General features: G+C 47.4%; 1 protein-coding gene across 1 annotated transcript in view; it reads right to left on the bottom strand.

The window, feature by feature from the left end:
* LOC105668792 (myb-like protein AA) overlaps positions 1-13082 on the bottom strand; it is a 52314-nt gene extending 39232 nt beyond the window's left edge. The window contains exon 1 of the mRNA XM_012361376.2: positions 12522-13082. Coding sequence (XP_012216799.2) covers positions 12522-12542 — 21 coding nt within the window. The 5' untranslated portion in view covers positions 12543-13082. The remainder of the gene's footprint in view (positions 1-12521) is intronic.
* Positions 13083-15250: the final 2168 nt, after the last annotated feature.

Here is a 15250-nt window from a genome sequence, read left to right as displayed (position 1 = left end):
GGTCTCGTTAAACTTTGACGAGGCGATTCTAACAAAGTCACATTAACGCAAAAAGTGACACGGGCTGTCATTGAAGAAGAAAAATCATAAATTAAACTCGAAATCGAATAGATCTAACTCGGAGTTCATTAGGATTTAATCAACAGTAAGATATTTATTCAGATGATGAATTGAGGTTCATTAATTTTCGACGTTAAATAAATTCATAATTAAATCTCGATTCAAAATCGCGCTAAAAAGAGCTTCTCGATTCTAGCCTCTTCGAAATCGTCACACACTGCCGTTCTCCAATTCTTTCCACACCGAGAGAGAGAGAGAGAGAGAGAGAGAGAGAGAGAGAGAGAGAGAGAGAGAGAGAGAGAGAGAGAGAGAGAGAGAGACTTTGCATATACTTGTATTTCGAGTTCTCGTACGAGCGCGTAGCGCAGTCACCGAGTATACGCGGTACCATGTTGCTCGTAGACAGGTCTCTCGGTGGCCTTGAAGTAAGTATCATCGCATACGTGCAGGACGATGCTGCGGGGCCCAAGGTAAAGGAGAGAGTAGGGGGCATAGGCCTGGCATCGGCTATCGCGTTGCACACCCTCGCGTCCTTGTCTATCCGTCTAGCAATCCTTTTTCCGTTTCGCCCTTCCCGCTACGCTCTATTTCTATTTTCCATCTTTTTGTCATCCTCTCGTCTCCTCCCGCCCCCCGCTATCCTTTTCCACCAATCTCCCTCTCTTCCCGTGGCTCTCTTTTTCCCCGTTCTCTCCCCACTGCGCTGGCCTCTTTCTCTCCGTGTATATACGTTCATATATACGTACGTACATAAACATATATATATATGATATATATATATAAAATATATACATATATACGAACGTATATACTATGTATATACTATATACATGTATATATCTCTATCCTGCCGCATCCTTCTCTCGCTCCCACCACGCCTGCTCGTTTGATTCCGGTTCGATGGAATGCCATACGATCTTAGGAAGCGCAGGGAGGACGGAGAAGCGAGAAGGGAGGAGAATAGGGGAAGACTGCGAGAGAGAGCGTGGCGGAAGGGGGACGAAGAGGGGCAGGGAGGGAGGAAGGGAGATGGAGTCACAGGAGGAAAGGTGAGGCGGGACGACGGAGGGAGTGACGTTGCAAAACAAGGTGGGGGAAAGGAGAGCGGTGGAGTGGGAGTGCTGGAGGAGAGGACGAGGGGTCGCGTACATGTACCTTCGCTACTCTAGGCGCACACGGTTGATATACATGCAACGTTGATCGTTAAAAGAGGATTTCCATTACCGGGTCAGTGCCGGACGGAGAAACAACGACGAGGAAAAGCGCGCGCGGCCTGTCGCTATCGCGTCTCTGCGCTCGCGGAATCACGGCCCGGCGATTAACCGGGGAACGCCAGTCGTCAAAAGCGCCCGAAATTGCAGCGAGCGCATTTAATCCTTTTGCATAGACGCGATGCGGAGATTATCCGATATTTAAGATGGAAACTCTGCTAAATAATATGCCAGGATTCGCCTATCGTATTTAGACCTCATTACACCGCAGCTCGTTTAAATTGGCGCTATTGCAGACGGTCGTAAACCCGCGGCATAAAAGAATGAAACGTCACGTACAACGTCAGGCTATTTCAGATGTAAGAGCGTAAACGAGTTGTCCCTGCCTGACTGGCTTCAGCTCACCCTGCTAATATTAGCTCGAAACAGATAATATAGGCCTGTCTTAAGGGTATTTCTGTTTCGATAGATAATTATCGACGTTCATTGTGCGAATGATTTACAGGGTTTGCGTACACGGTTTATGGATTACGGTATACTCGATCATCATCACCGGATGCTAACAATGAGCGCGCGGGTCGATATCGATGCTCTGAGTACGGCTGCATTTGTTTAGCGAGAAGTATTTTTGACAAGTCAGTTTCTGTTATTATCGAGAAGTCACGGATATTAAATTTCTCTTCGTACTTTTTTTACTGTTATTGCATATGCAAATAATACATATGTCGTATTATTCTTCGTATGGTTCCTTTATGTACAATATTATATATTTGAAACATTCACGAGAAAAAAAATATGACAAAGATAAAACGGGATATCGTGATTAAACAATCTCATAACAACTTTAACAGTTGATATAAATACGAATCAATCTCAACGGGTTCATTGATATCGCTACGTACAAATTTACTGCATACTCCATAATAATTTTCCGTCTCGCGAATCAGCTATAGATCGCTTTTTGTTATGATCCATTGTGCATCCGTTTAGCGTCGCGTTATGATGTACTTCCGTAAAAGCGGCACGCGAGAGGTGTTTATAGCAGTATGGTACGATATCCGTTTTAAACACGCGTCGATATAAAATGACAATGTACAATGTAACATAAATATTCATCCTTTGTGTCGATGGAAACGTCGGCAAAAAACAATATTATAATCTATTACACCCAGAGATGCGTGAAGCGCTTAAAATACAAGGCTTTTTAGGTGAAACATTTATATGTGCAAAAATTAGCTTTTCGCGTGATGAAAAGGTCTCGATCAAGTCTGTTTAATCGACACACGAGGATGCCTACGACATCCGCTTGAAAACCCGTGAATTGACAAAAAAGAATTCTTAATTCGTCAAATACAGCGGAGTTAATTATAGCAGCGAAAACAGATCAAGTGACACATCGGCCGAACTGCGGAGTCGGGTGTCTCCTTAAGCCGTGGGAGAACGTTGCAGGCCACCGTGCGCCCCGGCGATGTGTCGCGGCGCGGCACGCGGTGCTCAAACTAGTGTTCGCAAGTGTCCGTGACACTCGTCGACGAAAGCCGCCACCTCGCGCGCGGGAGAATACACGCATATCCGTGAGGTATAGGCGCCACGCGGCTCGGCGCGACGGCTCCTTCAAACGGCGCTATCCACGTGGTTCCTAAACGCCCCTCCCTTCGTGTTTACGATCCCTTCTACGCCCGCCCGCCCGCCGCTCGCCGCACTGCCGCATACCCAGCCCCTCTTTTTACCGATAGGGAAGGTAAACAGCCGTCGAGTGTCACCTGTTATTGCTCGTACGCAAATAGGCTTCATTCATGGTCAACCGTCGTGTACGCGCGTACGCGCGCGACTCCGATCCGGAAGCGTTATTCGCGCTACAAGCGCTGCGCCAAGTGTTTGTTTTCTTTCGAATGCAAAAGCGTCGTGGATCCTCCGAGCTACTGATTTTATCTACTTTCATTTCCAATCCTGCAGAATGCGCAAAACATATACAAAGAGTCTTGTGCATCTTCTTTCGATTGTAAGTCCATTAACAAAGCTGACCTTTTCTTAAGATTCAAAAATTTTTTAAGTCTATTTCGACATAGTTAAATCTGAATGTTACATAATTATTTATCTCCTTATAAATTGCATTCATACTGCATGTTTCGTCGCAATCCCTCGATTATTTCAAACTTGATGCTCTGAAAAACATTATGCTAACGAAAATCTATATAATAGTATGAAATTCGCCGGAATTATTTAACTTCTGCTTCTTACGGACAAGCAAAATAGATCGATCAAGATAGTGTTGTAGTAAAATAATGTATGGAAGCAGCATATATAATAAATTTGAAACAAAATATCTAGATGTTGGCGTAAGAGTATCAGTTTCTTCCCACGTGCGTTTCGGCTCGTTCCGAGTGACGGATGAGCGTCCGGCGGACGCCCATCTCTGCACGAACCTCGCCGGCAACCGAGCCGAAACCGACTGAGCCGCGGAATGGAAGCAGCGGCGGCGACTACACGACGACGACAAAGTGCATCGCTCGTTGCACCGCGAGCGAGGGGCGCCGCGGGGAAGAAGAGAGATTGCGACAGAGAGTGAGGAAGAGGAAAGAGCGAGCGAGGCGAGGTGAGGCGCGCAACGAGGTGAATCTCTCCAGTGTGGTCGAAAGGGATGGATGTGGAAAGGCATGCGGGGCACCGGGGAGTGCGGGGGAAGGAAAACACGGGGCGGCGGGATCGGGTGGAGTAGTACACATCGCGCGCCGGTTGTGCCGAGGTGTGGAGGGGTGTGTAACATCCACAATGCACCCGACACGCACACACGGACGAATTCACGAACTTCGGTCGGCTCTCTCGTAGTCTCCACCCTCCCTCCCGCCCATCGTGGGAACCCTCCGCGTCACCCTCCGTCACCCAGCGGGGGCGCGTTGTCTCTCTTCATCTCCCTCCCGTTCGTGCCTGCTTCAAATCCTCCCCCCCCCCTCCTCCCGTTTTCCCCCGCGATCCACCCGGTCGTGTATGTTTATACCGCACTTTATGGTACATACGTACGTATACACAGCGCTCTCGTAACGCGCGTAACGCGAGAACCTCTCTCACGCATACGCGCGGGGTCCTTCCTACGGCGCGCGCCGTAGAAAGTACATAAACCGTCCTCATTCACGTCGATATCGTCAACTGTTGCTTCCTCCGTCGTCGCGCCGGTGGGTAAACCACCGCCGCCGCCGCCGCCGCCGCCGCATGTGTCCCGCGTGTTAAGGCGGGCTCGCTCGAGAGAGGCACGCGACTCTCTGAACGAGAAAGGAGGGGGTCAAACGACCATTAAGCTACCCTTCGGCCAGCCGCACCGAAAGGTCCTATCTACGGAATTCATTTTCTATCCGAGAGAAGGAGAAAGAGAAGGAACATTCCCGACTCCTTCCGCACGAAGACCACACGACCTTGTCGAACATGATGTTAGCACGTCACATTAGTACCTTTCAATACCTGACACGGATAATAGATCGTAAATCTTTGTGACAATAAGTCGAGGATGATCTAATATAATTTTTCTTGCGGCCGCACTGTTGACAGCGGTTCGACGCCGGCATCTGCCACGCTCGGACACAGTAAAATCTATCCGTGTCCTGTCACACGCTGCCGAGAGCAGCAGCAGGTGCCATTGTGTCGTGGTGGAGCACCTCCACCGCCGTAGGCTGATTCCTGGTAGCCATTAAACAGCGGTGGGCGTGAAATTCGCCCGCACAAAAGGCCCGCGCGTGGTCTCGTTAACGTGGAGGGGGAAGAGAGAACGGGGCCGCGAAACTCTCCGTTTGCATCTCGCTCTTTCTCTCGCCATCTCCCTTTCTCTCCCTCTGTGTTCGTCTCTTCTCGCATTTAACCTTAACCTACCGCAAGAGAGGACGAGAGTTTCGCGTGGCGCGCGACTCGATTAGAACGCGACGCATCCCCGGACGCCGAGGGTTCGCGAGGTGTACGGCGTGATTCAAGCTCGGCCCGCGAATTTAGGGCGCTTGTAAAGCACCAACCTTAACCTTTAGCCAGCGTGCAACGTGGTGCGAATGTATCGACCACATTCTTCTTAAACGGGATGTTGCCACGAATAAGTCTACACGGAATATTTTTGACCTTTCGAGAGAAAGGTCGAAATATGCGACATTAAATATTGTAACGTTGTGTTTATATCTTTAATTTTATATCACAGAATGTACATAGCTGTTGCGAAGAGTTGCATTTACTCAACATATGGGACAAAATTTTTAATTTTTTTTATTTTCACAAAGAAATACAAAGTATTTTTCCGCAAGTCGAAGATTTAACTGTTATTCTTAACTTTACTCTGTCTTTCTTTTAGAAACAGAAATATTTTATTAAGTGTTGTAATAATCAATGCAATAGTATTGTGATTGATGCAACGCTCTCTAAAAAATAATAAATCGTAATCAAGAAACAATAAAATAATAAAAAATTATAATTCGTATTCATGAAATATATTATGTAGCCATGGATTGGTGAAAAAATTTCTTCCTGTACAGTTCTTCAGGCACTAAGAAACCTACAACATTCTCTAGCGAGGTATCGCTAACGGTTACTTTTACGGAAGATTCCTGCGGACGAAGTCGCGCGAGAGAGGCCCGAATGAGACGAGGCCGAACAAAATCCGCTATTCTTTCATTTAACCCGTGAGTGATCGCGCTACGAATGCCCTGTTCCACCGAACAATTTTTCTACATCATGATTATATTGCACATGAAATGTGATCTTATAATTTCAAACACTTTCTTACTACACGTATTTTCTACATACATAAATCGTCACCTATAAATTAATAATGATGCGGCAGAATAATAGAAAAGAACTAATTATGCGTGTACGACGCCGCGTCTCGCGCGTTTCTACTTTCTAACTGAATGTACCCTTTGTTTCTATGTGTTTTATCGTGCCACATTAATGCTAGAAAAATGGAAAACAACGCGTTTCTCGAGAGAGTCTTTCAGACGATAGAAGGAGACCTCATTTTTACAAAACTAGGTTTTATTATATCTCTATGTCGGTGGAATCTAATTTGCGTATATATCAGTCACCTGACACAAAAGAAAAAAGTTTTTGTGAAAATAAAGAATTTGGGTTGCTTCACAATTGTTCCGAATTATACATGCAAGATGAAGTAATAAAGTGTTTTTTTTTTGCGTTATAGTTGTGTTAAAATTCAAAGAATTTGAATAATTTGTAAGTTTTTCCTGAGATCTTTAAAAAAATTGTGATGTTTTAATTTCGAAACAAGTATCTTCTATATCTATTTATATGTAGTAGATCTATTTAGTGCAATATATTTCTTTAATCGCTCCGTGCCACAAAATTAAAACTTTTAAAGGCGGTAATTTCACAGTTAAAGTAACAGTTCTCTCTCTTTTTAAAAATCTCGACAGAGTTTATCAAGCATTTATTAAGTATAATAACTACTAGTGTTTTCCATACTAAAAATAAATCCGCATGAAAAGAGATCTACCGTGCTTTCAAGCCGGCGAAAGAAAGAATGAATTGCACGATACGACGGATCCTACGTTATCGTCTTTTCATACTCATCGCGCGCGTACGCCCGCGCATGATTGACGTATCGATTACGTCGGGCGGAATTTTTCAATCGCCGCGAACCGCTCACGTAACGTAAACAAAACAATGCGCGACGACGTGATGCCGATGCGAGGCGCGTACGATGCACCACGTGCCTCGATGTCTCCGACGGAGGGGGATCACGGGAGGCGGGGTCGGATGGAGACAGACGGCGGACGCGTTACAATATTCGTAATTCGTGATTCATCGATCTCGCGGCCGATATACGCTACACACGACCAGACACATTTTTATACGGCGTACCACGTGTCCGTTTCAGATTTTATTGGCGAGTTACGCGTTACGACAGACGCGATCTGAATTTGTCCTGACTTTTGTATGGAGATTCTAATTTCGAAACGTCGTCCACCTTAAATCAGAAATTGTTCACACGACAGAGAACAATATTTCTACATAATTTCTAAAAAAAAAAGTATATCTTAGCTTCAACACGCCGTTGAATAATGTCTTTTATAAATTAATGAATACTTATAATTCGATGTTGCGAAATTATTTTCACGTGATGATGTTTGAAAATTGTTGCTGTAGAGCGACGATAACCTCTACCCGACAATGATACACGCGCCAGATGAGTAGAGAGAAGAGAGCAAAAGTTAAACGCCAACGAGCGAAACTGCGTCAGAAGGTCGCCGGCTCAATCGCAACATTGTCATACCATGTTGCTTAACCTGGTAGCGACGATATGATATCAAATAAAAAGCATATTGCAAAAATACATCACAAGACTCGTTACATTGAAAAAAATGCGACGATAACAATAAAAGAGTATCGGAGAGATAAAATGGAATAAAGAAAGATTTTTCTAAAAATAGTACATTTGCAAATAACTTTTTTCAAAGACTTAGACATTATTATTTGCGACAACTTTAATTTCAAAAATGCAAAGTATTTGTAAATAGAATTTCGTCATTCAGCGCCCAAAAAAAGATGCAAAAAATTCTTAAAATATCAGCGCTTTATTTTCAATACAGTACGAACAGAGAGTGGTCGGTCACTCTTCTCGCAGTCGAAAGGGAGCGAAAGATTTCGAATAGCTACAAGCCGCGATCACAGACACGCGCGAGAACGAGCTGCCGGAGTACTCGTGCGCTCCCCATGCATTTAAAACGGGGACGCCGGCCGTAAATCACGCGGGCAAAACGGAGCCCCGGTCTCGTAACGTAACGGCGGAGGTGTCGGTCCGTCGGCCCGTCCGTCCGTACGCCGTCTCGTGGTTACCGCCGTCACCGCCGCCGCCACGTGGTTTCTGCGGCAAAACTATGCGGCCGCCCGCCGCATGCCGGCCCGGCGAATTTATGAATGGGAGAAGCCTATTGACAGATCGCGCGTCGATAACTCTCTCGTTAATGGCCCGTGATGGTGGGCGCGCGAGGGCCGGCGGGACGAAGGAGGCGGAGGGAGAAGGGGGGGTGGGAGGTAGGGGAAACTTGGACTCACTTTGTGCCGACTCGCGGCGCGCCGCACCGCGCCGACGGGTCATTGCGACATGCAGCAACCAAGTAACACGCGCGCGCGTTTGATCGGTCGAAATAATCCATCGGTGAACACGGGACGCTTAAGAGCGCATTCATCCCGCGTAGCACACGGAGAGAAATGCAATATTGAAATATAATTTCGAGTATAAACACGCGCGCGCGCGAACGTAAATTCTCCACAGAGATAAAAAAAAATCGCACGGCTTATTGTCCGAGTATTTCGCATGCTGACTGCGAAATATAGATTTTTAACGGATAATATAGAAATATAAATTTCGGAAAAAATTAATTTGAAAAAAATTACCTGCCATCGCCAATAAAGGACTGGATACGCGATTGATTTTCAGTGATTAATCAAACGGAGATTCATCCTCGAATGCAATCCTGGCTATTACGAAATTAACGTACACGTTTTTGGTCAGCGGTTTGCCTCACGGCATCAAATCAAACGCGCGGTCCGCTACGTTACGTTCGCTTACGTCGATAATACGGAAATACATCGAGAGCAGAAATAGATTTCGCGGAGGAGTTATGTCACATAACTTGCGCTCTCCGGTGAATCGATGCTCGCTGGCTCTCTCCCCGGACCACTCGTTTCGATCAAATTCGTTGTTAGAAAAATTCGATAAATCAGACCGTGTATTTAGTGCGATGTCCTCGCGGCCCTCTTCGAACCTAAGTTTATTTACGTCGACAGAATTCGGAGAGCGAGCGAACGACTAGATGTACGCGTACTAACAGGCGCGAATAACAGGATGGCGTGCAATATTAAAAAAACATAATTTATAAACGTAGTTTTTTTGGAATTAGATTTTAACGGCAAAAACATTTCCGGAATATTTCACGATAAATATCAAAAGTTATATTTGTGATCCGTGATCCAAACTAATCCGAAATAACTAAGAATGATAAATTGCTATTAGGTAGTTATTTTCATAATTTCTCTCGCCTGCACGTTTCTCTTCTACGGGAACTCTAGCGATCGCTAAAAGCTGCTTATTATAATTCAGCACTACAAAATGTCAAAGGTCAAAGACACGGAAACGTAAATGCTTAGTTCGCGAATCAGTGCATAGAAATACGAAAAATATTTGTTAGTATCTTGATGTATAGTATTCTCTCTCGTTTCGATTTATAATTGATGTGATATAATTCCAGCGAAACAATTAGATATATTGCACTTGTGACCGAGCAAGCGCGAATTTTCCGAGTAAATTAAGGATTGAGAGCGCGCCTGAATTTTTCTATCCAAGTTCAACGATGCGCCTGGTGACACGCGCACACACCGAGACAGCCTTTTGTCGCGTACGACGCGAAACCACGTGGAAAAACTGCTGGTTTTGTCGGTCATCGGGCCACCGATGGCGCGCCGGCCGTCGGAAACGCCGAAAAACCCTCTCCTCTCCCGCCTTCTCTACCTCCACCTCCTCCCCGTGCCTGCACCACCCGCCTTCATCCCCTAGACACTGCACACGCTGATTTATCACCACCCGAATTTTGGTAGACGCAACCGCTCTATGTCCGTGCGCCAATTTTACGCCCGTTACACGCGAAATCGTATCGCTCGTCCGCGCTAAACGAATAAACCCAATGCCTTCTTTTAAACTCGACGAAAATCATGCGGATAGTTTTTTTTTAGCTCTTAATTCGATCTGGTTCGAGTCGGATCCCGCTGAGATCTTGGAATCAGTAAGACGCAAATATTGAAAAAAAATTGGGATATTCCTATTTATTGCGTGCTCGCTTGGAATGCATTGAAAGATTTTCAATAATCTGGTTCTTCCTATCGACGATTTCTAAAAAAATCTCCGCTAATGCTCCAATTTTTTTGTCGACCACATAAATCTAATAACTCCATTCGGTAATCTTCTAACCGTCAGTAATTTCTTGGCACGAGACACTGTTTACACACTTCTATATGGTCACTCATTTTTTATTTTGAAAATGGTCACGCAATAAAAAATATGAAAAGAAAACGATTTTGTACCATTTATCATTCAATAGGTTTCACGCTGATTTTGAGTTTCTTCTCCCTTTGAATATAATTTTGACAAATCATGGAATAGTTTCACGCGGTGAGTCCCTACAGGTGACCGTGCAAATAACACGATGCACGCGGTCAACATCCTAAGGTCGATAATCATTTGGAGCATTCATTTTTCTTACTTTCGACACCGAAGATCGCAGCACGATTCTCAAATTTAGCCCGAGAATGATGATCCATAAACATTCTACTATAACGTAGGATTTCGAAAATTGAATGGAAAATTAAAAATTCAACATTTGGTCAGTTTCAAAAATTTATAGATTCATTTTTCCGGAAAGTGTAGTATGAATAATAATTTTTTAATAAATTATAGTGAATTGCAGAGTGACTCCTGTTTCAAAATCTAGCTTCGCTACATTATTACTGATGGATTAACTCATAACATTTTCTACTAAATTTTGTATCTCATAATCTACATGTATGGTCAAAAGAGTATGAAGCATATTTTCGATACAATCGGCGCTGTCGGGCCTTTATGACGTTGCAATAATTAACAGATCGAAACTAAATAATGATAGTAATTTTTCATGCGGCGAGAGATATATCGAAAAACAATTCGGCGACGGTGGGCGCAAAATTATGACTCGAGCGCGCTTTTCTCGTGGATTACGATTCGACGATATCGCGCCCTTCTCCTTCGATTTTGTCGCAAAACATTTCGCGCCGCTCAAAGACCTCGTGACGAAAAACAATCGCTAGGAAGAGGGAAAGGCGGAGGGGAAAAAGGAAAAAAGGAGAAAAGCACGGCGAGGAGGGTGGAACACCGAGAAAAGGAGTGTGAGTGAGAGGGGAGAGAGAGAGAGAGAGAGAGAGAGAGAGAGAATGAACGAGCGAGCGAGAGACGCGGCAAAAGCGAATATGTCTTTAAAAACACCCCCCTAGACCAGATCGGGTTGTTGTCGTCGTGGTAACCATGACGACGCTGCCCCTTGATGGTTGGTTATAACCGTACCCCCACCTAGGCGTCTCCGAGCCGACGCTAGGTTTCCTCGCGGCGCTGGCCAAGCGAAGAAGAGGCAGCCTCGGGCGATCTCTCCCTCTTCATCCCGCCTCTTCCCGCCGTTTCCCATCCACACCACTCGCTGCTGCTCCGTCTCCCCCTACCGCGTTCCTCTTCCCGCACCTCCATCCCTCCCGCCCTACGCGCTATCAAGCTGCCGCTGTCGCTCGTTTGCCCCCCCCCCCTCTCTCTCTCTCGCACCCCGCTGACTCCACGGCCCACACACACAGTACGCAAGCCACCTCGTCGTTCCCCCCTCGTCGGTGCTTCGCCTCGTCATCCTCTTTCCCCTTGCGGCCGTCCGTCCTCCCGCCACCCCTGCCACCCTCCCCCGCCGGGCCAAGGAAACGCGGGATCGCTTCGAATTCAAACTACCGAACACGAGGTTACCACGCGTCAAATCTGACACTTGATCGTCCTACGCGCGGTGTCGCGTCTCGTGTTCGGCGCGGGGAGTTTTCACAGATAGGTTTTTTCTTCACTCGCGAGATCCGAAAGCGAGCGAGCGGGACGAGCACGCGGAAACGTGGATCGATTTTCGAGAATGATGTAAGCGGGATGCGCCGTGGAGAAAACGGCGGATCTTGCCTCCCTTTTCCATTTTTTTGATTCATTTCATCAGGCGAAGAAAACGGCTGTGGAATGCTGCCGTCGGGCGCGGTTTGCGCCCGACGGACGGGATAAGTCGAACGACTCCTCGAGATAGAGCAGCGGTTGAGAAATCGCGATGTTCGAGCATTTCAACTTGTGCGTATATATTATAAGCAGCGGAGCATCGGCCGTGTAGCGTAGCATCGTTATCGAGAGACTAAAGTCCCAACGGCAAAACACTCGAGTCGGCCTCGCCGAGTCGGTCGAGTACGACGAATCGCTCTCTCGCGATCACGTACCTACGAGAATGGAGCGGCGCGCGCGATCACGTAACCGCGCTCTCCACGACCGGCACGAAAACGCGGAAACGCGGCACGCGTGTCGTACACGCTGAAGGAAGGGAACGCACACGGGGGAGCGCGGGAGGGCGCGAGGGAGGGGATAGGGGGTTGCGAGAAAAAAGGACGGGCGGCCGGGCGCGTGCGGGAGCAAGCGAGAACGGATGCGCGCGGATCCGCGCGCGAAACACTCACCTGACTGACGTCGCACCACATTATTATTTCGCTGACACTGACGACAGCATCTTGGTACGCCGTTGTTGCTGCACTGCCGCACACGGTGTTACCGCGACGGTCCGTTTTTCCCTCGTTCGCCGCGTGACTCGGTTCGGAACGAAGAACACGAAAGAATCGAGACGAACACGGCGTTACGCGGAATCCAAGTCCCACGTTACTTCGGCACGATAAAGTTCTCTTCTGCCAAATGCCCGTGTTCTCTTCTCTCTCTCTCTCTTTCTCTTTCTGTCTCTTGCAGGTCTCCACACTGTGTCTTTCTCACTCACCGCCTGTCCTACCTAGTATATATGTCTGTTAACGCGGCTTTTTTTCCCGTTTTAATTCACAGTCTCACGTAAAACGCACTGCGCGACATACGTATCGGCCACCGGTGTCTGGCCCGGTTAGATTTTCAAGTAACATCGCACGATCACTCCGAACAGATGACAACGTGACTGTCACCGACGCACACGCTAGTAGCTAGCTGGCCATGCAAAGCATTACTGAGTATACTCTGACAACAGTCCTCGCCGAGTAGCGCCGCTCGGTTTTCCCCCGAACGCGCACTCGGTTGTTTCCGCTAGCGTTCGGCCCACCTGCACTCCGACACGATTGTCAGTGCCGTAAATACGCACCGGTATGCCTTGTTCGCTGCGTAACGCGTGCTTTGTCCATCGAATTTCATTTGATGCAGAAATTAGAACGCAATATACGGACGCGTAAAAAGCGATCAATCAGGAAAACAAATCGTTGCCGTGACTTACGAAACCGTCGTAAATACACAAGTAAAAAAAAACAAGTTTATGAACTGGCGATTGTTTCGATCAGCGATAACATATGTTTGCGTCGTATTCTCTACATGACATTTTGAAAAAAAAGTCGATTGCTCGCCAAGCGCATAATGCCATATTGTTGAACGCCCGAACGCTCCAATGTATTTGATATAAATGGAAGGGTACGTTTCATTCAAGCCGCATAAATTAATTACATAATTAGTATCGGATTTAATATCGTACAGAACGCTGCGTATCACTCACTGATACAGTGATTTGCGAAAGAAATATCATCGTCGAGATGAGTAGCTTTTCGGTTATAAACAATACGATTATGTCGAATAATTAGTTAACGTATATTAACGTAGTGAGAAACGAGGAAAACGCTAGGTTGAATCGTGGAAAAGAAACGGATTCTCTCTCTCTCTCTCTCTCTCTCTCGAGCGGGACTCGCGTTAAATATCTTCTTCTCTCGTCCGCGGCTCCCTCGATCAAGAAAAATCGCTCTGCCCGAGAAAGTCCGTGATAGCGCGCGGCCGTTCGATGAAAGTTATCGGAGAACGGATCGACGATGGCCGCTGAAATATTTCAACGACACGGCGGAAACTCAAAATGACTTGGCGGACGCGCGGTCCGAGCGTAGATCGCACCGATTCCAGGCGTTCGTCGCGGTGCTGTTTAATATCTTACGAGACGACCGAGATAGCACGGTCAATCGCGCTACTGCGCGATGCCAGGACCTTGCGGCCAGCAAGGTAATCACGCGCTCGCTCGCGAAGAACTGCGCGAGTGACGGAACGTTTTCCGCGCTCTCAATATTCCTCTCATTTTATTCCAAAATCGAGAAAAAATTGGTCGAGTGATTGATCGTTCGATTGCACAAATTCTATTCAATAAATATCTTCGATAAATTGTTCTCGCTTCGCTGTATTATTCATCGGTGACAATGTCTGTAATATTGCGTGGAAAATAATATTTAATTGTGACAAAGCTATCCGCTACACGTGGAGTGATACAATTTACTACGAAAGGAGAATTTACCGATGTTCAGGCCTACTGAAAGAAGGGAGAACCGAAAGAAAACGGATGGAAAAGAGGAACTCGCGGTACGTGAGCGCGTCCGTGAGTAAATTTTCATGCGGCCTTAAACGCAAGGCGTACAGTCTCAGAGGTTCGGCGCGCGTCGAGAGCGGCAGCCTTCACCGGGGAACCTCCGGTCTCTCGTGCAGGGGCCCCCGAGCACGAGGGAGTCAGCCTAACGCCACTAGGTTCGAAACTCGCCACTGACTGGCTGGCTACATACGGCACGCAGCGGAAGAACGTCGAAAGAGGAGATCTCGGCTCTCGCTCGCTCGTACGCTCGCGCAGCCGAGCCAAGCCAAGCCAGCCAGCCAGCCAGCCAGCAACGACGGCACGGCGTCGGGCGACGGGCGACGGGTAGACAACGCGCGATCCACGTTCCATACGGCGTGCAGCCTAAGAAAATTCACCGGGAACATTTTTATTCCCTATCGGGTAAAAGGGGCGCGTCATCGGGACGCCGCGACGGCGAAAGGACGCCGGGGGACGTGCGCTGTCGTTCGACGATCGGCTGACCTCCCCGTGTCGGCCAATTCCGCGAATTTTACGCGTCATTCCGTATGCGGCCGCGAGGCAGTGCGCGCGGCTCCGAGGCCTCGGCAGAGACCGAGAAGAGCGGTGCCACACGTACGCCGACGACGCGGCTTCGAGCCGCGCGCGTAACACCGAGCTCGGTTTCTCTTCGTAGGCGACGGTGACGCTGATGACGGTGGCGATGGTGGAAATGTCGGCGGGGCCGAGGGACGCCGCGTTGTATATTTTCGGCATAGTCCGCGATATACGCGCGCGTGTATACCGGCGCGCTTCTTTAAGTTATTATTAAGCCGCGCGGAAAATGTTCTTGCAAATGTAGGC

This window comes from Linepithema humile, chromosome 3 (genome assembly GCF_040581485.1).
Source record: "Linepithema humile isolate Giens D197 chromosome 3, Lhum_UNIL_v1.0, whole genome shotgun sequence".
Classification (NCBI taxonomy): Eukaryota; Metazoa; Arthropoda; class Insecta; order Hymenoptera; family Formicidae; genus Linepithema; species Linepithema humile.
The sequence above is the reverse complement of the archived record's forward strand: the minus strand, read 5'-3'. Positions and strand labels throughout refer to the sequence as shown.